We start from the raw sequence: 25977 nt of genomic DNA, 5'->3' as shown, positions 1-25977 counted from the left end.
AAAAATGAGTGTGTGCGCATCTGTGTGTGTGTGTGTGAGAGAGAGAGCATGCATGTTTTTGTGCATGTGTGTGTGTGTGTGTGTGTGTGCTCATGCATAACTGTAAATGTATGTATGTAAGTGGATGCTGTGTGTGTGGGTGTGCGTGTGTGTGTGTCAGAGGAAACATGTAGAAGGACTTCAGGAAGCCCACTTTTAACCCAGAGAATAACAATCCTATACCACAACACCGCAGGACCTAAATAACCAGGACCAGGTCAAATGGTGCTCCAGCTGGCAGCTAGGTGCTCTCAGCCTATTCAACCGTCTGCTTCACGGAGATAAAAGCACTACTCATTTTCACTAGCTATGTCAGCTGTGACTGATGAAAGTAACATTCCATCTGATCACTCACGCTGGTGGAAATTCTGTGGATCCACAATTTTTGTTTTTCTTTTTTTTTTTTTTTTTTGATTTGCTGCCATGTAGGACAAATACTGTAGTCACAGTACATTTTTTTTTTTACAATTGAGAGTAATTTTACAAACATTACTCACACACATTAGGCCACTAAAACACTGTAGGTACAGTTGAAATAAATCGAACATGTAGCTGAAGACTTTGCCCCCTGCCCCCGCCCCCCCCAGGGCCTCCCACCCCACCCACAGGAGCAGGCGTGGCCCCCCCAGCGTCGGAGGGGGTGCTCAGACCCAAGCTCGAACTTCCTCGTCCCAGGCCCAAACCAATCCTCCTCCACGGTGCCGAGCGCGTGCCATTGGCTGAAACAGCTGGAAGAGGCGGAGTCTGTGCGCCAGACCGCAGAAGGTGGCCGCGGCGACCACGACGAGCGGCGACATCATCACAAAGCCGAGGATGATGAGGGCGGAGCAACTGTTGTCATCAAGGTAGCGACAGATGGGGGAGGGAGAGTGAAGAACCTGTCAGGAAAGAGACGGAGAGGGTTAACACTAGACTACGAGAGGAGGGAGACAGAGTGTGTGTGTGTGTGTGTGTGTGTGTGTGTGAGTGAGTGTGTGTGTGTGCGTGTGTGTGTGAGTGTGTGTGTATGCGATGTGTGTGTGAGTGTGAGTGTGTGTGTGTGTGTGTGTGTGTGATGTGTGTGTGTGTGTGTGTGTGTGCTGTGTGTGTATGCGTGTGTGTGTGTGTGTGTGTGTGTGTGTGTGTGTGTGTGTGTGCGTGATGTGTGTGTGTGTGTGTGTGTGTGTGTGTGTGTGTGTGTGTGTGTGTGTGTGTGTGTGTGCATGTGTGAGTGAGTGTGTGTGTGTGTGTGTCTGTGTGCGTATGCGCGTGTGTGTGTATGCATGTGTGTGTGTGTGTTTGTGTGTGTGTGTGCGTGCATGTGTGTGTGTGTATGCGCGTGTGTGTGTATGCATGTGTGTGTGTGTGTGTGTGTGCGTGCATGCGTGTGTGTGTGTGTGTGTGTGTGTATGTGTGCCACCCACAGTCTCTCCTAAGGGTGCTCTTTGGCTTCTATGTGTGATGCTGCATTGCTTGCATTGTTGTATCTTGTCCCTGACTATGTTGCTGCTTTCATTCTCAACCAATTATACTCTTCCCCCTGGGACATTGGCATGCATTGACACGAACACATAGACACAGTGTGCTACACACAAAAGCAACTGCAAAACACAATGGGTCAATTGCAGCATGCTTAGCCGGAGTTTCAACCTCACGTTAAGACTCCTAGTATACAAAACTGCATTAACAACAGGCATGGCCATTCAAAACTGTGAAATGAGGATTAGCTGTTGTAGCCGGTTGTAATGCGGTTGTGTGGTCTTTACGACTTACACAGCATTTTACATTGTATCCATTGATACAGCTGGATATATACTGAAGCAAGTACCTTGGCTCAAGTACCTTGGCTCAAGGGCACAACGGCAGCGTTCTTTTCCAGGAATCGAACCTACGACCTTTCGGTTACAAGCCCAGTTTCCTTACGCACTGTGCTACACTGCCGCCCCAGGCCGTTTAGACCAAAGGTTTCAAACTCCCAGCTCAGCGCACTGCAGCTGACCCAACGGGCCGTATTTTTTGGTCGTTGGCAGGGGCAGGTTTTTTTGACGATCGCCCCTGGGCGCCCTCTCACCCGCGAGTGGCAGAGGAAGCCGACGTAGAGCAGCGCGATGGTGGGCAGCAGGACCAGGGCGAACACGGCGGCCACGAGCAGGGCGCACGCCGTGGCGACCGCGAGGTTCCACAGCGCCAGCCCCGCCCCCCAGGCCACGCAGCCGCCCCGCCCCCGCCGCCCTCCCCAGACCCCCGCCGCGTCGCTGTGCGCCGGGGGAGGGGGCAGCATCTGGACGCGTTCCCCCGTTCCTCCGCACCCCTCCTCCTGCTCCTTGCCGTCTTCTCCTCCTCCTCCGTCCTCCAGGTCCACGTCTATGCCACACATCCTGCATGGGGGGGGGGGGGGGGGGGAGACAGAGAGAGAGAGAGAGAGAGAGAGAGAGAAAGAGAAAGAGAGAGACACATTTTTTAACTTTAAACCACAACATGATTCAAACATGATGAGGCTGTTAAGAAATTTCCAGGTGTTAGATTTGGAAAATCTGCTTTGTTGCTTCGCAGTATGTTTGGGATCATTGTCTTGCTGTAGGATGAGGTGATGTCCAATGGGTTTAGAGGCATTGGCTTGAACTGTGAGCAGGTAAGATGCTTCTGTATAATTCAGAATGAATCTGCTGTTACATTAAGACAAGTGAGCCAGTATCTGTGACAACCTGCCCAAATACCAAATACCCCCACCAGCATGTTTCACAGATTGGGGGCGGGGGGGGGGTTATGCTTTGCAATTTGGGCAGTTCCTTTCAGCCTTCACACTTTTCTCTTGCCATCACTCTGATACGAGTGAATCTTGGTCTCATCTGTCCATAAGACCTTTTTCCAAAACTCCGCAGACTCTTCTAGACACTTCTTAGCAAACTGTAACCTGGCCATCCTTTTTTGTAGCCAGTGGTTTGCATCTTGCAGTGTAGCCTCTGTAGTTCTGTTTGTGAAGTCTTCTGCAGACAGTAGTCACTGACAAATCCACGCCTGTCCCCATGAAGACTGTTTCTGATCTATCGGACAGGTGTGTGTGGGTTTTCTTCATTATGGTGAAAATTATTCGGCAATCAGTTGTAGAGGTCTTCTTTGCCTACAAGGCCGTTTGCAATTTCTGAGTTCACTATAGTGCTCTCTTTCTTCTTAATGATGTTCCAAACAGTTTATTTTGGTACGCCTACGGCTTCACTTATGTCTCTGACTGTATTTCTCTTATTTCTCAGCCTCATAATGGCTTCTTTGGCTTTCATTAGCACAACTCTGGTCCTCATGTTGAGAAACACCAATATCAGACTGCAGAGGCAATCAAAAGTCTAGAATGAAGAATAAACACTGAAAGCTCTCTTACGCCTGCACTAAGAAAGTAAGTAATTGAACACCGAACTAATCAGAAACACCTGTGAAATCACTTGCACCAAATATTATGATAACCTGAAATGGGGGGACTATGTACGAAAAGTGCTGTAATTTCTACACGGTGAAACCAAAATGAATAAAAAATCCCCTTTAACCACATCACAGATGTAGCTTTGTTGAGTATATAATTAAATCAAGAAAAAATATGTCCTTTTCCCAAACATTATGGAGCTCACTGTACACAGCTTAACATGTAAGCCAGCATCCAGAGTAACTTTCAACTTAAAAAACTGGAGCACATCAGTGCTATTAATTAAGAGCTTATAACTAATTATAAGGCAAATCACACCTTGAACAGGGGGGACCGTTGCTGTATTTATTTCATATGTTTTCTCTTCCACTTTAACATACCTTATTTACATGTCTTTGTAAACATTGAGGATCTTTCAAATTAATACCCACATTGCTGATTATTATTATTTTTTTAAACAGACAGATGATGATGAGTGTTTTGTTTTGTGCCACGAAAGCTAATTAATTTTCAGCAAATGTAAGTGGTGAATGTGGCATGGGGCTGGGTACCACCGCCATGCCGACTGGGGAGTGGGAGACAGCAGACGGTAACTGCTGGACCAATGGCCTCTTTATTCCGTCCTGCAGCTGTTCAGAGCAACAGAAAATGCGCAATCAAAAAAACAACAAACAAAAAAAACAAGCGAAACACAACAAAAATAATAAGTGCTCAAAAAAAAAAAAAAATAAGCAGCCCTCCTGCGAATGTCTGGAATGAAAGAGCACTTGGAAGAAAATAAGGAGGGATTTGGAGCAGTTATGTTTCCAAAGGATTCCTTTGTAAACGCCGTGTGTACTCAGCCCTTTATATCAGGCCGGGGAGATGGGGGATGGCGATGTTTATTATCTGTCCAACCCAGGCGCGCGTCCCCATTGGCTGGTCCCCCCAGGACTCACAGCTTGCACAGACAACAGAACACATCACAGCGGTCAAGCACTGGCGTGGCCCTTTCTGGTCCCTCTCTCTCTCTCTTTCTCTTTCTCTCTTTCTCCCCCTCTCTCTCTCTCTCTGACTCACTCTCTCTCTCTCTCTCTCTCTCTCTCTTTCTCCCCCTCTCTCTCTCTCTCTGACTCACTCTCTCTCTCTCTCTGTCTCTCTCAATTCAATTTTCAATTTAAGTTGCTTTTTTGGCATGAAATACAAATGTAATTATTGCCAAAGCATACATATGTAATATGTAAAATAATAATAATAATAAAATAATAATGATAAATGTAACAATATATAACAATAACAGCATTGACAGCAACAGAAGTACATCAATAAATATGTACAATGTTTATATGGGGTGGGTGGTCACTCACTGTCCCTCAGTGTCCCTCAGTCCCTCTCTCTCTCTCTCTCTCTCTCTTTCTGTCTGTCCTCAGCTCTCTCTCTCTCTTTCTCTCTCTATCCCCCCTCCTCTCTCTCTCTCTGCCTGTCCTCAGCTCTCTCTCTGTCCTGCTGAATGATGGAAAGCTGTTACCTAATTTATCGGTCAGAAAAGATTGGAGGGAACTATAAGAAAAGGACTCATCGGGCTATATATGTCATGCATCCTCCACTTGTTTTGTGGTCTCTGTAAACTATAAATATCTCAATCAGGCCTGGCACGCTGTCTATGCAATTGCATTTGTCTCTGGTATCCACTGATCGCTCCTCTCTCACCTGTCAACATGCACGTGCATACAAGTACAGTGACGTCTTCAAAGCCAGTCTGAGAGCCAGAACTGTTGTGCAAATGGTAGAAATATGGGGTTTTAAGTGATTAGAACAGTCAACACTACTGTATGCTTCTGTGACACAAATGTAAGTAGGCTAACACGGTCATAAACCTAATGGTACCTTTTGGTATACAAAAATAACTTTCATAACGCAAATACTGCAATGACAACTATGTAGCTATGAGGTAAAGAAAAAAATGAATGAGGGAGTACGAATATTGTCTTTTTTTGCATGAACTGAAGAAAACAACTCAGGCGGAGTACTCGTTACACTCGTCATTCACTGAACGAATAAACTGAATAAACCGTTTGCTGTCGCGGTCGGTGTAGGCTACACCTCCGTTGTCTGGCGACAGCAAAACAGTAATTGAATCTGTCAAATCACAGTGGCATATTATTTTTCATCATAATTTTTTTTGTCTTGCTCTCAAACAGTGATCAACTAAGTAGCCTACATTCCATTTCGTCAGATTTGCCAGCATTTCGAGTTCAAAAAGTTACGCTCCGTTGCCTTTGCTCGCCTAATAATGCCAATAATAACACAAACCAGAAAAAAGATAATTTTTCCCCGTTTGTCCAGAAATTTACAGGCATATGGATCAATTCCACATACTGGTCTTTCGCATTTTATGGTATTGCCTACACAACCGCAGGCTAGCTTATACAAACTTATAAACCGTGCTGTTGTCAACACGCTGAAGCGGAGTTAATTGAATGTTGATGTATCACTTATGTCATTAACCTATATACTAATACCACTACAACAACGGCTACTAGTGCTGCTCATAATAATAATAATAATAATAATAATAATAATAATAATAATAATAATGGTAGAACAGTATTTATATAGTCCATGAAAAAGATTATGTCCGTTCAGGTTATTGTAAAATCCATAACACTCAAGAAGTCTTGACTAAAGCATGCTTACCTTCCCGTGCTGTCCCAGGGTATTTTTTTATTCGTTATATTGCGAAATAGGCTTCTCCTGATGCGGTGCAGTTCCCGAGCTGCGCAATAGCAGGTTGATTTAAAAGCTCCTCGACGTGGTGATGATAACGCCCGAAGTGTCGGATGGTTACAGTGACCACATAGTGCGGAGCGCGCGCTCGAGTGTTCAAGGATGCGGAATGTTCTGTGACTTCGCGACTTCGGATTCACGCGACACCTCGGAGGGCGAATTCTTGACGGGCTATCCTTCCTGGGCTATCTCATTATCCAGTCGCGCAATCACACTGAAATATTGAGCGCTTTTCATATTCCAGTGTACTCTCCATACACCGGAAAGTTGAGAGTACATCAGGGGATTGGAGATGTAGAGGCGACAGAAAAATTGCAAATAGAGGTCGAGGGGAGGGGGAGATTTTCAGCCTATTTTTTATTTTTTACTTAAAAAAAAAACTAAAAAAAAAACGCTTTAAATATAGGAGGAGATAGGAGGAAAATGAAATAACCAAGTTTGGTTCAATGACTTTAATTATATTTCTTCATGTTATTATTCATTACTTTTTATATATGATATTCATTGCAACCCCTTTCCACCTCTCTCTCTCTCTCTCTCTCTCTCTCTCTCCAGTTCACTTTTACGCCATGGCTCGCTAAAGTTGAATTACGGTCCTTGCCGTTTTAATACATCACTTCGCTTTCTCAATCGTTTCTCGTTTCTCCCCGCGCAATCACCGACATAAAAAAAATCTTGCAGGGCAAACTTTTAACCATCACAGAAAAGGCACATCAATAAAGAGACATCAAAATACATGGCGATAAATTTGCGGAGGCGCACTCATTTATCCTACCCGCGGGATGTGTGTGTGTGTGTGTGTGTGGGTGGGGGGGTGTGTTCGTTGCCTGTGCAGTAAATAGATGAGGAGCGCGTGGAACAGGTGTTGGGGAGCGTTTGAAAATTTAATCAGTGCTCTGTCCATTGTCACATCAATCATACGGGTTCAGAGCCACATCGGACTGTAAACACCGAGCTTGGACGAGGAACCTATTACTGTAGTGGGGCCTGGGTTCGCTGGAAAAACTCCCAGCTGCAGTACAACGGAAACGAACTTCAAAAAATACTGTCCCTGCGTGCAAGCGTTCGGGTGCGTGCGTCAGCATTCTATAGAGAAGTATTACCTAATATAGATTTTAAATTATGATTAAAATAAGTATCGTAACTCACGGTGACGGAGAGGAGGAGACAAGGGAGAAAAGAGATGTGTGAAATAATGGATGGAGAAGGCAAAGAGGGGAAACAGTTCTTTCTTTATTGCGTATGTCGACTCTTCTCCCTCTCTTTTTTCCCCCTTTGCCCATCAATGTCATTTCCTCTATCCGCCAGTCGTCTGGGCTCGTGAGATAAGGGAGCTTAACCGTCTCTTCACAACTTATTCTTCCTCTTAAAATCTGTCTCTTTTTTACATTGCCAGAGAGAGAGAGAGAGAGAGAGAGAGAGAGAGAGAGAGAAATGACACAAGTAGAAGGAGCAGACGGAGGGAGAGACGAATGAAGGAAAAATTTAGATAATTCAATGCGCAGTTCGGCAGCGTTGATCAGTTCTCTGATCTGCTCCCGGAGGTAAGACAGAAATTGGAGAGAGTGAGGATCCGGCTCCGGCCACTTATTCTGATGTATAACATCAAGTAGCGAAACTGACACATGGCTATACTGACACCTACTGGCCAATGATAGGAATGATTCCCTTCATATTTATGATAAATATTATTGCTTTGTATCATTATTGCTGAGAAGATTAACTTTTAAAAGGCCATTTTCATGACTTCCTTTTTTTGTTGTTGATGTAATCTATTTATACAATCAGATACATATGGGTCTTGTCCAAAGCCAAGGAGTCTCGCCCAATGGTATGACAGAGGTGCAGTGCTCTATCGAGGAACTGCACATGTGACCTTACCATTTAAATGGAAATCTGTGGCCGCTGTGCCACACTGTCGCCATAAATTTCTCAATTAAGATGGCTGCTTTTCTGGAGTGGTTAGGTAGTCGTGCTGGTAACCAGGGGGCATGTTGCTTAGGAACATTGTCGTGTGAGTGTACATGCAATGGTGTGTGTGACTATTTTTACAATCCGTTATTTTTACGCTAGAAAATTCAATTTCTCCATCCTAGTAACTCTCTGTTCCCCCTCCATATAAATATCTAAAGGGTAACTGAATATTTTAAAGAAGAATGGAGGCCAACCTACTCAGACCATCCCAGCGTGCAAAAGCCAGAATCTAAGCATTTAGAGGGGTGAAAATTTAGGTTGAGAGACATTTTGACATAAACGGACCAGGTTAACTCCAATGTAGCTCAGGTTTTAACTGGAAATAGCCTGGCTATGTCCTAGTCAGCTATAAAACTTGCACTTTCCAAGCAAGTGGAGCTGAGTTTTCACCTAAACGTTTCACTGACTTCTCAGCAACTTTTCACCTCAGAAATGATCACTGGGATTACAGAGAAACAATATGTTCAACAGCAACCGTACAAAGGCAACAGCCGACTATGAGCAGCATTTCAAATTTCAACAGATATATTTATGATGTGGTCCTTCAGAGTTCTAAGGGAAGTAAAAAATAAATAAAAAAACCTGTTGACTGGTATTGATTCTAGTCTATTTTTCTTCCGACCCATGTCTCAAGCCCAGCACTGCCCAGCCCTGTTCCAGGAGATCTACCGTCCTGTAGGTTTTCACTCCAACCCTAACAAAGCCACACCTCATTCAACAGCTAGATAGCTTGTTAAAATGCTAATTAGTATAATCTGGTGTACCCGATTTAGGGTTTGAAATGAAAATCCAGCGGGGAGGTAGATCTCCAGGAACAGGGCTAGGCAGCCCTAGCAGGAGCCCAGCTGAAGCCCTTTCATGTCTGGTGTGTGCTTTCTTCCTTTTTTTTTGTTTTGCCAAACTTCTTTTCATGGCGAAATAACCTTTCTCGCTGCCTTTGACTGTCTCTTGGGTTGATTGCTTGTCTGTCTGTCTGTTTGTCTGTCTGTCTGCCTGTCTGTCTGGTCTCAGTCTTTCTTCTCTGCTCCCGTCTTATGATCCCTAGTTAATGAACTACTTTATCACAGTAACTGCAGGCAGGTTTTCTCCGCCGTCACCCCCCCCCCCCCCGTCTTTACAGTGCCGTGTAGTCAGTCAACGCTACGCTGATAACAACCTGCCGCGGCTGGTTATCCATTTACTCTCGCTCGCTCTCCTCCGTGACGCATCCTGCCCGTTCCCATAATCCTCAGCGGCACAGGCTCACCTAGCAACGTGCGTCGAATCGTTGGCGCTACCGACGCCCTTGTCAGCGGTTTTTGGCAATATTTTTCCAAAAAAAGAAAAGAAAAGAGAAATGATATCGGTTGGCGAAGCCCCTTTCTTTCTCTGCGTTATATGCAGGCAGATGCAAAAGGCTTTCTGTAGGGCGAGGCTCAGGTTGTGACTTAAAGAGAATGGGGTGATAGAGAGAGGTGTGGAGAGACTGTGGTAAAAACATAATAAAGAGCAGGGGAGTGCAGTATAAGGGTCAGGGAACTGGAACCTGAAGGTTACAGGTTTGATTCCCAGGTAGGACAATGCCATTGTATCCCTTGAGCAAGGTACCTAACCTGAAATGCTTCTGTAAATATCCAGCTGTACAAATGGATGCAATGTATAAATGCAAAAAAAGGTGTGTGTAAGTCCCTCTGGATAACAACAACTGCTAAATGGCAGCAATCCAAAAGAAATGGAAGAAGACACAAGATGAGCAACATTAATTACTGCATTAGATGGACTGGGCTTCATTCTATCAGATTGTTTTTTTCTGATTGTACTGATAATTCACTCCAAAGTTGCAATGTGAAAAAGTGACAGATTGTCTGACTTTAAACAGTGGTCAGACAGAGGCATCTGCTAATAGGATTTGGACTTAACATAAAAGAGGAAATATAATAAAATGTGTTGGCAGATTGTATAGATTCCAGAGGGAAATGAAAGAATATAATGGAAAAGTCTGCAATGGTCTGATTTTGTGTGCAATTTGTCTCTTCCCTACATTACAATGCAGGCATATAGCAGACACTCTCATCCAGAGTGATACACAAGATAGATTTAAACCACCTTTTTTAACATTCTTACATAAAGTTGATTTACACAGCTGGATATATGCTGAAGCCAGTATCTTGCCAGAGGGTATAACGGCAGTGTCCTACTTTGGAATCAAGGTTACACACCCAGTTCCTTAACCATTATAGTACACTGTCACCCTATTAACAGATTCGTAATATGGACACCAGTGATTTGCTCTGAGCCAAGCTTCATTGTACCGAGGTAAATAATGGCTAGAGTTCCACCATCCATATCCTAGAATGTGTTGTTTAATCAACTGGACATGGAATCTGTGAGTTATGCTAATGCTTTGGGAGCGAGGGAGAGAGAGAGAGAGACATACACATGGAAGTACACGCAGGCGGAGAGGGTGAAGAGTCAGACGAGTTCAGACTGCAGCTGCCTCCTCCTTCTCCTCCTCCCAGAGCTCCTCCCTGTTGAGGAGAGTCAGGGACACAGCGACCCACCCCACCACAGCTGAGAGAACTGCCTTAAACCCCCGCTCCACAATTAAACCCAAATGAGATTAAATGGTCTCTGCACGGACATCCCCCAATGGCACAAAGGCTGTGTAGTAGCAGCAAGAATATGAACGAACGCGTAGTTGGACATAGTGTGGCACAGGGTAAGGAACTGCGCTTGTAACCGAAGGTCGCAGGTTCGAATCCCGGTAAGACACTGCCGTTGTACCTTGAGCAAGGTACTTAACTGCATTGCTTCAGTATATATCCAGCTGTATATGGATACAATGTAAAGTGCTATGTAAAAAGTTGTGTAAGTCGCTCTGGATAAGAGCGTCTGCTAAATGCCTGTAATGTAATGTAATGTAATGTTTCTGCAGTGGGTTTGGGTCGCATTGCTGTAGAGTTCCTTTCAGCTGGAATAATCTGTTCCAGGAGTGTTATGGTCTTCTATAAATCATTTTACAATGGCCAATATACAGCGTTCGCAAATTTCCTCAGGAACTGGAGTCTCTCGTATTCCTGTGGCTCGTCTCACACATCGTGGACTGCCCTGTTTAACGGTTTGGTTGAGGTGGGAGAATGTACCAGACCTGTAAGCACTATTTTGTGCACCGTAGCCGCGTTTCCACCCAAAGTACCCGGAACTTTTAAGTGTTTGAGGTCCATGCTTTGCAGGTTAGGCAAAATAACAGGGGGACAGTGGGGGAGCCTGGTAATACACTGCGGGTACACTGTCCTCTCTCCTGTTGGTTTACCCCTATGATCACATAGAACCCTGATTATCACCCCTGTTCCAAAGCCATAGCTGCATAAAGGAGAAAGGAGAGTTCTTTGTTGGACAGAATGGGAGACAGCCTGCTTTTACTGAGCTGACAATATGGAGACAGGTTAGGGTGTTACGAACACCCATTCAAATGTCCTGCTGGCCAAAATATTGCCAGTGCTTTTCTCTCTCTCTCCTTCCTCTTCACCTCTCTCCCAAGCAATACAGCAGGTCGCAATTAACTCTACAGGCGTCTGGCGTTACTGCCAGTGTGGCATGCATCATGTGACATGAGGAATCCAATACTGCAAGGGACACTGGAAAAGTATACACTGCAATGTTTAAACAACATCGGTTTTAATTCTTTATAAGTAATGAACCATCTGCGCAGTGATCTGTACTTTTATGGCTCATATTGTGAAACACACCAATTTATTTACTGTCTAATTCATTTTCATTTTTTACTGTTTTTTGTTTTTTTTGTTTTACTGTTACTATTGATTGATTCCTCCGCAGCTGACGCTGCACACAGTGACAGGAATAGTTTATTGTCAGCATAACGAAATGTTAGAATTGTACACAATTCGAGTGAAATTTAGCTCTTTTACACACACGTTACACTTTAATGTCTCATGAATGTATGGCGACAAGCTTAATTTGTTTCTGTTGTGCAGACTCACTTGTCCATTATCCGACTGTCCCCTACAAAAGACTATTTTAAAAAAAGATAAGTTCTTCAAAATAGCGGTGTTGCTGTTAATTGCCTTGGTTCAGCGTTAGTAGCAAAAGACGCGTAGCAGTCTGCACACAGGCGCGTGTAAGTGACGTAACGTGAAGTCCCGTATCAGCGCATAATAGAAGTGGGTGGGATTACAAAAGTTTATTGAACTTTCTGTAGACGACGACGTATGAAAACTCCGTTTGCTTCTGGCTGTTTTTCGGCTGTCGCTACCTGAGCGTTGCGAAAAGCATGAACACGGCCGAGGGAACCGATACGGGTACAGGGTCATCTCCAGGTACATCATAATTTTGTTTTGTAGGAGGCTATCGATGCACATGTTTGTTCAATTATTTCCCCCACCGTATGGGACTGTTAAACGCTCAGTTCCGTTATGTGTAGCCTGGTTGTGAGATTTGATGCAAGTAGCCTGTCTTAGATTTTCTCTTAATATGTTATCAGAGACACGATATTGCTTTATCTATCTCTACCCTGTCCCCGTCCGTACGTGTCACTAACGTTACTGAGTTTAACCCCTTTAATCTTTGTTAGAGTCGTGTCAGATGGGAGGGGCCATAGGCTCGCGAAACTCCGGCTGTCATTCGCTGTACTGGGGTATCTGTCATGTAGTCCGTTTTAAAAGCTGCGTTTCTTTATTAAGGAATGCTCTTTGCTAAAAACGTGAAGTTTAAGGGCACACAACGGCTAAGTGCATACCGACATGTGTAGCCGTGTGTTTGCTAACAAAAATCTTTTCTGATCACTTCAGTCTGCACTTCTGCAACACTTTAAGAACTTGTTTTCAGTGTAAATGAACATGGTGTAGGCTATTAAAGGGCAGTATTATCTCACTCAATTCAATTTTCTTTATTGGCATGAAATACATACAGTAAATATTGCCAAAGCATTACATAAAACACACACACACACACACACACACAAATACAGCATGAAATATTGTTTGTGCATGGTATTCATGAGAGAATGAAAATGTGAGAGTAAATGCAAATATCACTTATCTTATTGTCACTTTTCTGTGCAGATGGACTAAGCAGAGACATTTTACATTCTCTCAGTGCAGCTATAGTTATCCGTGGTCTGTCATTGTGTGTTTTAATAGCTAAACTTCAGTAGTGTAGCCTTGCAAATGTCTCTTCTGCCTGTAATAGCCACCCTTTGTGGCTCCATTAAAATCAGTATGACTTAAGGGGAAAGGCTGTCAATCTTTCTCCTTAGATCCAGAGGGAGAGGCGACATCTCCAGATGGGCGGGACCTATCTGAGGCTGTGGCCGTGATCGGCAGGCAGCTCAGCGAACCGGGTCGCTTCGCCTACGCTGGCTTGTGTGGGGTGTCCTTGGGCCAGCTGTTTTCGGGCCCTGAGCACAGGTGAGGTGGGAAGGGAGTGGGCGTGGGTGTGGTGCGCAATTGGACAGCCGTTAATTAACTGCAGTACATCACTCACACAGTCAAAGGGTAGCCTTGGCTAACGGTATTTTAGTTTGTAGTTTATTCACCTGGACAATTGTGTCCACGCCATGAAAAATAATAAATCATCTGTCTGAAATGTGTATGGGGTGTGGGGGTGGGAGGTGTCACATGTCACATGGGTTGTGGTGTGGGGGAGGGTGTGCTTGTGACAGGGGTTCTCAGTCATGATTGTGGGCATCCATTGTGCATTGTTCCGACCGTAAGTGCAGCCTCTGAATTGTCAAGAGCTGTTTGTTTGTTAATTGTTCTTTTTTTAGACACTTTACGTCAACTGAAGTATGATTTGGGCCTTTGCGCTTAAGGTCACATTATGTAAATATTATGCAAATGTTTCATATTCACAATTCGGGAGACCTTTAATCAGCCACAGACCCACAACTGCACCCGTTCTCTGTTACGTGCTGTGTGGAAGATGACGATTCCTGGAGAAAGAGATTCCGTTGTTTTCTCCCGACTAAAATGACAGACGAACGGTTGAAAACCCCGTGGGGTGCTATTTTTTTGCCGAAAAGTGTGGGCCACCTGGTCTCTAGAACTAAACTACCTGTGAGAAACGAAGAGTTAAACGGCCGAGCAAATGAGCCGAATCTTCGCTGTGATGGACTGAGAGAAAGCATTAAATTTAATGTGCGTTTTCAGCATCCTTGATTGATCCCAGAGAATTGGCTTTGAACAAAAAAAACCAGCACACACAGCTGGTACCCGGGGGCTGAGCAGACCTGGGTCAAATACGTATTTGGTTTTGCATTTAAATACTTTTCTACGTGTTACTGATGTTGTCTGGTGCATTGGAACCAATGAAATACTCTCAGAAAGTGCAAACCCCGCCCTTCTGGTCATATTGGCAGGCTCAGCTACACCAGGCAAGATCAATAGAGCACAGAAAAGTATTTGAATCCAAAACAAATCACGTATTTGACCCAGGTCTGGGACTGAGTCTGAGGACCACTACGCCTCGCCGAAGGCCGTTGGATCTCTGAAGGTGTCTCCTCTCCCGCAGGTGCTTTCGGGAGCAGTACCTGGAGGGGCTGGTGAGCTGGCTGCGTCTGGACGAGTCCGTGATGCCGGTCATGGGGGCGTTCCTGGCCGGGCTCGGGTACGAGGGGAGCGACACCTTCCTCTCCATCCTGCAGGGGGAGCCGCTGCTGAGGTCCGGGTCTACGCCCATCGTACAGGTGACTGACGGGGGGGGGGGGTTTCTGCTCTGTGTGTCACCGTGTTATTATAGCATTCGCCTGAATGAATTCCCAAGGATTCCTGCCAGAGTCCTACTGGAGATAATCTAGCCAAGCCAGGGGTCCACAACCCTGGTCCTGGAGGGCTACAGGGTCTGCTGGTTTTTGTTTTCACCTTAAAATCAGCACCCTGTTCAGACCTGAGCTCCCAGTTGAAGTGAGTTAACTGTGTAATCAACTGTTCTGTTAACTGTTGTTAATTAAAGTGCAGAGTAACAACAAAAACACAGCAGAGCCTGTGGCTCTCCAGGACCGGGGTTGCAGATCCCTGAACTAAGCAGAGCCTGAAACGAGTAAATCCATTAAATGGTGCATATAATTGAGTTTTTTTTTTTGTTGAGAAAAACTGTTCTGAAAAGTACAAACACAAGGGAAGCTGTGACTCTTATTTGTTGCCTATGGTTTTGTGTGGGCCACTGAAATCAATAAGAAAACCCTCAGTTTTTTACCGCCTAGCTGGTTGCATGGGTCCCATGATCTTAGAATGTTTTTGGCGTGTACAATCCACCTTTTACGATCTGTCCTCCATTATTGTCCCCCAGTGTGGTCTGTTAAGCGATCACTTCATATTTCTTCATAATAAACTGTCACTAAGCTGATAGTAAATTTTCACATTATAAGGGATAGTTGGCACTTCCTTTTGAATATTGTCTTTTGATAGGTAGTAAATCAAAAATCCCTCCTTTGCATCTTTGACAGTAGAAAATGCGAGTGGCATTTAAAAAAAACCATTAAATCCATTATAGCTAGTATTATTAGGATAATTTACCTTCATGAAAGAACAATAAGTCTTCACCCCCATATAGGTCTAACATGTCTGTGCAATAAGATGCCCACAGTAAGTGAGATCTCTTATTTGTCAGAACATTACGTAGGACCAATAAATAACTTGTTCTTTACAGGGTCTGTGTGGTCACTGTATTTTTGCTAAATAAATGGGATTTCCCTGAATTTACACTGCGTTCTCTGTGGCAAGTTGCCCATCAGTGCGCCTGTGACATCACCAATTACCTTTTATATCTTTCGTCCCCAGGACCTGGTGTCCTTCTCCGTCAAAGACGGTAAGCCTTTTACTCTACGTTTATTTTCCTGATTATTTGAAATGGGGTGAAATGTGACCCTGCGCTAGATTGGCGGCCTGTCCAGAGTTTATGCTGCCTCTCGCCCCACGCCCACCCCCCCCCACGACCCAGACCAGGAATAAGCAGCGTTACATCCTTCTGTATTCAGCTGGTCTGCATGGGTGTCATATTTCTAACTGTAGGTTCCTGCACACCTATTGGAGGCCCCAGGTAAAGGCTCCTCAGGAGGAGCTGCCTACATTGAGGGACTCCCTCTCTTTCTTTGTTTAGTGCTCGCCCACGGGGCTGCAACGTCTTTGTATGCTCCCCGGTAGCTTCTGTGCTGAAAAGAGCCTTTTCTTTTTCTCTCAAACCCAGCGTCGGCTTTGTTATGCATATATTACGGTGGCTCAAATGTGGCTGTAACACCTGATATAGATATTGGATGAATGGATGGATGAGGTGAAATTTTTTTTCCCCTCTCTCTGTCTCTCTCTCTCACTTCCTCTCTCTCTCTCTCTCTCTCTCTCCCCCCCTCCCTCCCTCCCTCCCCCCAGGTCAGTACGACGCGCGCGCGCGGGTCCTGATCCGCCATGTCAGCTGCCTGCTCCGCGTGGCTCCCCAGCGGCTGGAGGAGTTCGAGGAGACGCTGGGAGAGGGGCTGAGAGAGGGAGGAGAGGAAAGCGAGTGAGTGCTGGACAGCTGTCGTACACAGACTCGAAAAAGTGTGCAGTCTTACCTGTGCGTACGGCCTGTTGCGTCTCTCAGTATGAGGGTATTCTTTAAAAAAAAAAAGAAAAAAAGCATTCAGTTTTTGAGAATCTCTGTGAGCGTTGAGTGAGCAGGTGTGTGTAAGTCATCGTATCAGTATGTTGGAATGTCTTACTTTGCTTCATCTGTCTTCTGCTGCTCTCAGTAAGGACTAACCAGGAAAGTAAGTATGTTTGCGTCATCAGGTACTGTGCTGTACGTCTGTAAAGAGCTGAACCTTATGACATTGTCCTGTAGACTGAACACCCCTTGAGCTGACTATATTCCACGGTGTAGTGCATTAATGTTACCGCACGTGAGCGTTTCGGTAATGTGCCTCTGTCCGTTTCTTCCGTCTCTCTTTTCCTCTCAAGAGAGGAGTCGTCCCGCCGACGCAGGAAGGAAAGAGGCAGGAAGTTACGTCGCTACCTGCTGATTGGTCTGGCCACCGTGGGTGGGGGCACCGTGATTGGTCAGTGCAGATACTGTTTTTTTATTATTTTTTAATGTGTGTTGTGTCAACAAAAAAAAAATGGCTGCTGCATCAGTGAGGTTGTTTACTGCTGTCCGAACCATCGTAGGTGTGCGTACGTTCAGTAGGTCCATATGTCCAAGCTTTCAAACTGTACACGGCGAATCTCTTTCAAGCTGAGTGGAGTAATAGTCTGTGTGTTTATGTCATTACGTCAAATCAGTGTGTGCTCCTCTGCCTTTTCGTAAAAAGCGGTTCTTCACTCTACAGATGTCCTAATTTGCCTTAATTTGTCTGTGAATGGGCAGTGGCGTGTCTTTGTTGCAGCCGCGCATTTTGTTCCCGCTCTTTTGCGTGCGCGGACGTGGATGAACGAGGCTCCTGTGTTCCCTCTCCCCCCTCTCCCCCCAGGAGTGACGGGGGGGCTGGCGGCTCCGCTGGTGGCGGCGGGCGCGGGGGCGGTCCTGGGAGCGGGCGGGGCGGCGGCCCTGGGTTCGGCAGCCGGCATCGCCATCATGGCCTCCCTGTTTGGGGCGGCGGGGGCGGGGCTAGCAGGTCAGTTAACATAAAGTAACGCAATCCAACGCAACACAACACAACATAACATAATATAACGACGAGAACAGGCCATTCTGCCCAACAGTGCTTGCCATTTTCTGTTAGTGCTCTGACTCTGATTGCCTACGGGCTAGATAGTGTCTAACACCGTACCTGGTCTGCCAGAGTTTCGACCTGTACTACGTGACCTGGCAGGCTATTCCACACGTTGACTACTCTGTGTGCATGAAAAAATTCTTCCTAATGTCCAGTTTTTCCGCCTCAATGAAGTGTGATGCGTCGCTTTCCGACAGGGCATTGGAGGGTTGGGTGTGTGTGCCTTATTTCAGTTCATAGACTTTAATGTTCCTTCTCCCTCCTCCCAGGTTATAAGATGAACAAGCGGGTCGGGGCGATCGAGGAGTTCGAGTTCCTGCCGCTGAGCTCGGGGAAACGGCTCCACGTGACCATAGCTGTGACGGGTTGGCTGTGCAGCGGCAAATACAGTGAGTTTCTGCAGTGGCAAATACAGTGAGCTTCTGCAGTGGCAAATACAGTGAGCTTCTGCAGTGGCAAATACAGTGAGCTTCTGCAGGATCTGAGCTTCTGCCGTGGCTCAAACGGTTCGCAGTGCAATACTGTGAGGTTGCTGTGCAGTGGCAAATACAGTGAGCTTCTGCAGTGGCAAATACAGTGAGCTTCTGCAGTGGCAAATACAGTGAGTTTCTGCAGTGGCAAATACAGTGAGCTTCTGCAGTGGCAAATACAGTGAGTTTCTGCAGTGGCAAATACAGTGAGCTTCTGCAGTGGCAAATACAGTGAGTTTCTGCTGTGGAGGTTCAGTGGGAAATGCAGTGAGCTTCTGCAGTGCAGGTTCAGTGGGAAATGCAGTGAGTTTCTGCTGTGGAGGTTCAGTGGGAAATGCAGTGAGTTTCTGCAGTGGGGGTTCAGTGGCAAATACAGTGAGCTTCTGCAGTGGAGGTTCACAGGACTCCTCAGAGCAGGAAATGCAGTGAGTTTCCAAAGCACAGGTTCACCGGGCCCCTGGTGCCCTTTCATCTTTCCCTTGTATTTCAGACTTCTCAAAAGCCCCTCAAGTGTGTACTGTCTGGGTATAATGACCTGGCAGTCTGATAACTGGTGTCTGGTTTGTAGACTGGTGATTTCAACTGAAATTGTCCCAGATATTGAAAAACGTTTCATTTCAAGCACTCAGAATAATATTTCCAGACAGAGATGGACGACTGCAAACCACAGATGTGCTAAAACTTCATATATAAAACCGCAGTGTCTTGTAAGTCTGTCTATGCAAATAGAATTCACAAATGTGCTAAATGGAAATGTATGAAAATCTTTAAATTAATGTTCATCTCATTCGTGTTTCAAACATGTTGAAATGATCTTCCAAATCGACAGTAAGCATACTGTGGTTTGACTTGAACACAGACTGCACTGTGAAATGCTGCACCTTCCTCTGTACAGGATTATACAGACAGGAAAATTCAGCCTTTTCCCTGTGATTTACAGCAACAGTACCAGCCGTGAACTATTTGTATTCAGCACGAGTTCCTTCATGACTTAACCCTTTGAAGAGTAGGTTTTTTTTTTAGAATGTTTTTTTTTTTCAAAATTCTAAACCCGTGTTCTAGAACTCCACTGCTTTCAGTTGCCAGTAGTGATTGTGACATCAGCATTAGAATGTTCCGTTAAGGACACTCCAATCACATACTTGTGATCCTGTTCCACAGAGGGCTAAGTGGACACGGTTTAGTAAGGGGGTGTGTATTTTAAAAACCAAAGTTTACACTCCAGCCCCCCCTCCTCTCCCCCTCCCCCTCCCCCTCCCCCGTGCGCAGGCTCGTTCCAGTCCCCCTGGAGCAGCCTGGGCGTGTGCGGGGAGCAGTACTGCCTGGTCTGGGAGTCCCGTTTCCTGCGGGACCTGGGTTCCGCCCTGGCCTCGCTGGTGGACGGGCTGGTCAGCATCGTGGCTCAGGAGGCGCTGAAGTACACCGTACTCTCAGGTAGGGGGCGCTCTCTCTCCATGCGCACGTGAGCCCTGCCGGGGGCGCCAAGGTAAACACTCCTGCTTTGGAAAAGTGTTCCCGCGCCGCCGGCCAATCGCTGTTCTTCATCCGGTCTCACCACCGCCGCGGGCTGTGGGCTGGTGAATTATTAGCCCCAGCCGCTCGTGGTTTTGGCCCAGGCCCAGGCTCCGCCGGATGACTGGAGCGATCGGGGTCCAGGGGGTCAACGTGAAAATGGCCGTTATCCAGAACCCTCGAAATAATTAAATCGCTTCAGAAAATTACGGTTTTTCAAAAACAGTCCCTTTGCCTTTGTCTTTGCGCTCTTGTGGACGGAGCCACAAGCCAATCTTGCTCGGAGGCTGCTGGTTTTATTTCAGTTAACATGCATTGGTGAATTAAACAAAAAAAAAAGATAGAACAGTTTATTGAGTCACTTCTCCTTTGTGCATTGAAAACGTGAAGGTTTTATGGATAGTCCACCGTTACCCGTTATACTCATGCTAATCTTAAAACAGTTGTTGTGGCGCTAGCCTTAAAATATAACAGATTTACTGTGTCCTGACATTTTCCAATTTCGCAAAACCTGGAAATTTGCATTCATTTGAAAGTATTTTTCATTTATGCGTCAAAGGGGCGGTAGATGATGACTGTTCTGATGATTGCTGATTCATTTTCTCTTGCGGCATTTGATTAGCATATTTTTTTTATATACCGCAGCGTATTCCGTGTTTGTGCCGCTGCTTGTGTGACTCATGCTACTTGGCAACTCGGAAATTTTCGGTACTCAGAATGATTGAGGTGTCGCAGCGTTAGGGACGGTATGAGAAACGTGAGGCTGAGGGTGAATATTTCATTTATACAATATATTTTAAATTTTAAGAATATGTAATTCACAGGATCCCCGCTTGTGTCCTCATCTGGCTGCCTATTCAGGTTTAAAATGCTTCCTAACGGTGTTTTATTTCATGTCTTCTGTGTCCTTTGTCGCTCGACGCCTGTCTTCGCCGACTCGTTGCGTCTCCTACACACCGTGCGCTGTGATTGGCCAGGCATTGTGACGGCGCTGATGTGGCCCGCCTCCATCCTGGCGGTGGCCAGTGTGATTGACAACCCCTGGGGGGTGTGTCTGAGCCGCTCCGCGGAGGTGGGGAAGCACCTGGCCCAGGTGCTGAGGAGCCGGCAGCAGGTGAGTTTGCCTGGAGTGGGGCTGCAGTTTGGGGACAGGTGAGCCAGCTCTGGAGTTTCAGCAGGTGTCATTTTTACATCCCTTGACCTCAAAGGGATGTAAGCAGGTCCAAAGCAGGTGGGAACACAAACGGACCCCACCTGCATGAAATTCCAACTTCATAAACTTGCGTGCATGTTCAACCCTTTGTGCAGAATGAATTCATGTCATCGTGTTTGAAGCCCTTTTCAGACTAGGTATTTTGTAGTGTTTTTTCAGAATTATGAGTCAGCGTTCTAGAACTCACTTTCAGTCACCAGCACTGTCACATTAGAACATTCTAATCACGTATTTGTGATCTCACATCTTGAAGGGATAAACTGCAGTCTGTGCTCGTCTCTTTGTGCTCGTCTCTTTGTGATTATCTCTTTGTGCTCGTCTCTTTGTGATTGTCTCTTTGTGATTATCTCTTTGTGATTATCTCTTTGTGCTCGTCTCTTTGTGCCCGTCTCTTTCCGTCCGCCGGTCCTCCTGTGCACAGGGGAAGCGTCCTGTCAGCCTGATTGGCTTCAGTCTTGGAGCGCGAGTGATCTACTTCTGCCTGCAGGAACTCGCCAACGACACAGGCATGGGCTCGCCTCACGTGGACTACACACACACACACACACACACACACACACACACACGCATGTGTATGCACCGCTTGGGCAAACATGACTGGTATTCTGGGATAAATACAAATACATGTGAGACAGGGACCAAGTTTGGATATTATTCAGAAATCTTGAACACCTATAAAATGATTAGGCTTTCTCTCTAGGAAGATGGGTGTTGCTCTGGGTCCTTTGACCTTGGCACACAAGCACCTCAGGCAGCCCCAAACACAGCCAAGCTGCTAGTAGTATTATTAGCTGCAGCTGAAATTCTATCCATCCTCCCCAGGGAGTGAAGGTGTTGTGGAGGATGCCATCCTGCTGGGGGCGCCAGTCGATGGGTCGGCCAAGCAGTGGGAAAGAATGTGCAAGGTCGTCGCTGGAAATATTGTCAATGGATACTGCAGGTCAGTAGAGACGGGTGAAGAGGTGAGAGGTGAAAGGTCATGGGTCATGGGTCAGCATTTGACAGCAGTTTGCACAGCTTTTTGGTAACGTGACTGAGTTGTGTGACCCTGTGAATGTCGTACCGCTGTGTGATTATTCGCCCGTGTGCTGCTCAGAGGTGATTGGCTCCTGGGATTCCTCTACCGCGGGTCATCAGCCCAGCTGTGCGTTGCGGGACTTCAGCCAATCAATTTGGACGATCGGCGCATGGTCAACGTGGATCTGTCCTCAGTGGTGAGTGAATGACAAAGCCTATAGACTCACAGGTCTATACAGGCAACATATATTAACCAAGCAATGTAATATTGCACCTCCTGGGTATTACATTGAATTGTACCAACACCAGACAATATTGTTCCAACTCAGAGTATCTTCCATAGTGGATCTAAACTACTCAGGGGAAGGAATCTTTTGCCAGTCACCTTCCGGGACCTTCAGAAGGCAGACAAACAGTTTAGATGCGCATTAGTGCCGGAAGAAGACCTGATTAGTTGGAATGTGTGTAAGCCACAGTGCATGCAAGCAGCTATAGTTGTTAATTATGTGCCTATATAGGGCACTGATCGCATAGTCAGACCTATCCATCCATATTCTTAAACTGCTTATTTCTGGTCAGGGTTGTGGGTGGGGGGCGGGAGGCTGGAACCTATCCCAGAATGCACTGGGCAAGAGGCGGGAGTAGACTCTGGACAGGTCGCCAATCTTATCGCAGGGCCCGCACACCACTGACTCACAAATTCATGCCTGCGGGCTGTTTTAGAGTCTGCAATTAGTGTGAGCTGCGTGTCTTTGAACTGTGGGAGGAGACCGGCGTTCCCTGAGTAAACCCACGCGCACACGGAGAGAGCATGCAAATGTCACACAGAACGACAGGCGCTCGGTCCGGATTCAAACTCGGAACCTCTTCGCTGTGAGCTATACGCTGCACCACCTTGCCGCCCACAGTCACACCTACTGCCAGCTAATAATAAACAGACAGCGTACGTAATTCACCTAATGTGGATCGTTTGCCTGCTTTGTGTGGTTCACACCTTTTGCGCCACTTTTCATAGTAACACAGGCCGAGTCCGCCATTTTGATCTGTACTCATTTGGCAAAACAAATAATTTAAGTTGTGATAAGGTGTCAGTGTTGCACTGTGTATCAGTTCCGTCCTTAAAGTCCAATACGAAATGTATCTCTTGGATTGCCCTTTGCCCCTGGAGATTTTTTTGCTGACTGGTGTGTGCTGGCTGTGAAGTCCAGATTGAAAGTTCACCCTCATTAATTTGATAAACTTGACGATGGCTGCTAAATGCTGAACAAACTTCGCAGTCAGATCAGACTTTGGTCAAATACGTATTTGTTTTGGATTTAAATACTTTTCTACGCCCTACTGATCTTGACTGGTGTATTGGAACCAATGAAATACTCTCAAAAAGTGCAAACCCCTGCCTTCTGGTCATATTGGCAGGCTCAATTACACCAGGCAAGATCAGTAGAGCACAGAAAAGTATTTGAATCCGAAACAAATACGTATTTGACCCAGGTCTGAGTCAGATGCATATTTTGCCAGTTGATGTAGGAATGGTATACGAGCCCCTGAGAAAGATACCGCGATATTACATAAGCAAAATAATATGTATAAATGACACAATTATCCTCTTTACTTTTTATTTTGTGGGCAGACGATAGTTGGCTACATCTGGTCATGCTAGGCGATTTTGATAGATGTAATTATGCCCTCCGACAAATGTGCAACTGTGTTTGGTCAGATTTTTCAGGAGAAGTTTTAGACACCAGAAACAGATTTTATATAACAGGCTTTCCTGCTGAAAAAGAAGAGGTTTTGTTACTTTTACATATACATGGAAACAACTGCAAATCAACAACAAGAAACAATAAAGCAAGAAGAATGATCTGAGTAAAATTCAGCAAAATTATCTGCCAGTGGCATGAGAGAAATTTACTTGAGATTTCTTAAAACAAGCAATATAATATTAAATAAAACAAACTTTGTGGTAAAATGCCAGGTAAGCAATTTAATATTAAAACTATAAAAATGAGTTATTGTCTGAAGTCTATAATACTCATTAATATCACTTTTGTTGTGTGCACAACACACTGCCTTAAAATTAAATAAAAGTTAAATCAAGGGTGTCCAGTCTTGTCTGAAAAGGGCTGGTGTGGGTGCAGGTTTTTGTTTTAGTCCACCAGTAAGAGACCTGATTCAACTTATTAATTATTATTATGGGCGACATAGCTCAGGAGGTAAGACCGACTGTCTGGCAGTCGGAGGGTTGCCGGTTCAAACCCCGCCCTGGGCATGTCGAAGTGTCCTTGAGCAAGACACCTAACCTAACCCCTAACTGCTCTGGCGAATGAGAGGCATCAATTGTAAAGCGCTTTGGATAAAAGTGCTATATAAATGCAGTCCATTTACCATTTACCATTTAACTAGTCGTGGTCTGTAATCAAATACAATCAGGCCTCTCAGTGCTGGGCTAAAAATAAGATTGGACACCTCTGCAGTAAGTGTGTTCCCTGATGCTCGGACACGTGTAAGTACAATGGAAGTCCACATTCTCTGCAGGTGAACGGCCATCTCGATTACATGCGTCAGATGGACACGATCCTTGTGGCGGTGGGAGTGCCTACCCGGGAGAGGGCGGGAGTCCTGACCGTCCTGTCTCCAGAGACTAAAGGGGTGGGGCCAGACACCGGGCAGGACCAATCGGCGGAAGAGGGCGGAGTTTCCAGGGATGAAAGGGTGGAGCCCGGAGACGGAGGAGGGGGGGGAGTGGCTGAGGAGAAGCCGGTACGCGGGGGGGACGCGAGTGACGTCGTCCGTCCCGGGGAGGAGTTAAAACGGGGGGGTGGAGAGGAAGGATTGAAAGAGGAGTTCGCGGACGGTTGGGACATCCCGGACATTTCCGATCTGTTGGACTCTCTGAACGATGCGGACGTTCCGTCGCAGCACTGCCCTCTGGGTAGTTCCGTGGACGGGCCTGACCAGAACATCATCTCAAAAGACGAGGGCTTGACCCCGGAACCCCTGTGTGGGGCAGAGGGGGTGGAGGGAACAGACTGGGACTCTGAACACACGCACTGGGACTGGGACACAACGCACTGGACCACTGAGCACTCAGACTGTCGCACTGCAACTCGGCACAAGTCTCAGAACCAGCAACCCGGCTGCAGTTCCTCCTCGGGCCAGCAGGGAGCAGTATCACCACAGCTGGTTAAGGAGGCGGACTGTGAAACTACACTCTCAAGCTCCCACCACAGCACGCTATCAGAACAAAGCATAGAAAGGAGGTCCAAGGACACAAATAGTAACTTTTATTAGATAAAGGGGGTTGGCGTGTTTTAAAAATAACAGTAAGGCTAAAAAGACTCTCCTGTTGTTACCAAGCAACCTAATCCTCATGAACTTAACTCGTGAAATTAAACTGAAATGAAAAGGAAAAGAAACTAACCCTATCAATCTGTTGATAACCCAATTACTTCTAAAATCCTGAAAGGAAAGTCCTAAACATATTATGGAAGTATAGTATTCTGAGATACTGATGGCGGACACTAATATAATTGTATATATTAATACAAACGTAGATGTCGACAGACGCTGAGAGCAAGCCACGCTCTACAGCCAAAGGTGAAGCTCTCGTGATTTGGCTGTTCGTTGTTCTCTGGATTTTTGGCCCCGTTTGTTTTTTTTTTTCTTCTTCTTTTTTTGTTTTACTTTCCATCTTGACTGCGGTTTTTCTATCTCTTTGTTCATCTCAGTACCGACTGCAAAGATGCGCCGTGAAAATTAAATTCATTTCCTCTTGAGCAACTGCCAATTGTCTGTCACCTCCAAATGACACCGCGGCAAGTTCTTGGTGTTTGTCCCTGTTACTTCTGCCTAGACTAACACCCCCCCCACCTCATCTTGGAATGGTACAGTCTGAATGCAGAATGGTACAGGC

General features: G+C 45.9%; 2 protein-coding genes across 3 annotated transcripts; one reads left to right on the top strand and one right to left on the bottom strand.

Moving 5' to 3' along the window:
- Nucleotides 1-642: 642 nt before the first annotated feature.
- LOC135235312 (transmembrane protein 88B-like) lies at nt 643-6567 on the bottom strand. Its single transcript, XM_064300664.1, has 3 exons — nt 6110-6567; nt 2090-2396; nt 643-917 (listed from the first exon to the last, which is right to left on the bottom strand). The coding sequence occupies exons 2-3, from the start codon at nt 2393-2395 to the stop codon at nt 684-686; spliced, it is 540 nt and encodes a 179-aa protein (XP_064156734.1). The 5' UTR covers nt 2396; nt 6110-6567; the 3' UTR covers nt 643-683.
- Nucleotides 6568-12329: 5762 nt separating this feature from the next.
- tmco4 (transmembrane and coiled-coil domains 4) lies at nt 12330-25840 on the top strand. 2 transcript variants are annotated; one of them, XM_064300662.1, is made up of 14 exons: nt 12330-12489; nt 13428-13578; nt 14681-14855; nt 15949-15976; nt 16534-16663; nt 17101-17198; nt 17610-17753; nt 18122-18241; nt 19592-19756; nt 20812-20948; nt 21469-21553; nt 21870-21987; nt 22144-22261; nt 24600-25840. In XM_064300662.1, exons 1-14 carry the CDS (start codon nt 12444-12446, stop codon nt 25353-25355), a joined length of 2271 nt encoding a protein of 756 aa, XP_064156732.1. In that variant the 5' UTR covers nt 12330-12443; the 3' UTR covers nt 25356-25840. The 2 variants fall into 2 exon arrangements, with proteins under 2 accessions (XP_064156732.1, XP_064156733.1); XM_064300663.1 differs by having other exon boundaries at nt 12349-12489; nt 13434-13578.
- The last annotated feature ends 137 nt before the right edge of the window (nt 25841-25977 follow it).

This window comes from Anguilla rostrata, chromosome 11 (assembly GCF_018555375.3).
Source record: "Anguilla rostrata isolate EN2019 chromosome 11, ASM1855537v3, whole genome shotgun sequence".
NCBI classification, from domain to species: domain Eukaryota; kingdom Metazoa; phylum Chordata; class Actinopteri; order Anguilliformes; family Anguillidae; genus Anguilla; species Anguilla rostrata.
Note: the sequence above shows the minus strand (reverse complement) of the source record. Positions and strands in the feature narration are given on the sequence as shown.

Coding starts and splice junctions, on each gene's coding strand:
- LOC135235312 (XM_064300664.1), bottom strand. CDS start 2,395: ATGTGTGGCATAGACGTGGACCTGGAGGACGGAGGAGGAGGAGAAGAC. Junction 918..2,089: donor GCTTCCTCTGCCACTCGCGG/GTGAGAGGGCGC, acceptor CTTTCCTGACAG/GTTCTTCACTCTCCCTCCCC.
- tmco4 (XM_064300662.1), top strand. CDS start 12,444: ATGAACACGGCCGAGGGAACCGATACGGGTACAGGGTCATCTCCAG. Junction 13,579..14,680: donor TTTTCGGGCCCTGAGCACAG/GTGAGGTGGGAA, acceptor CCTCTCCCGCAG/GTGCTTTCGGGAGCAGTACC. Junction 21,988..22,143: donor ATTGTCAATGGATACTGCAG/GTCAGTAGAGAC, acceptor TGTGCTGCTCAG/AGGTGATTGGCTCCTGGGAT.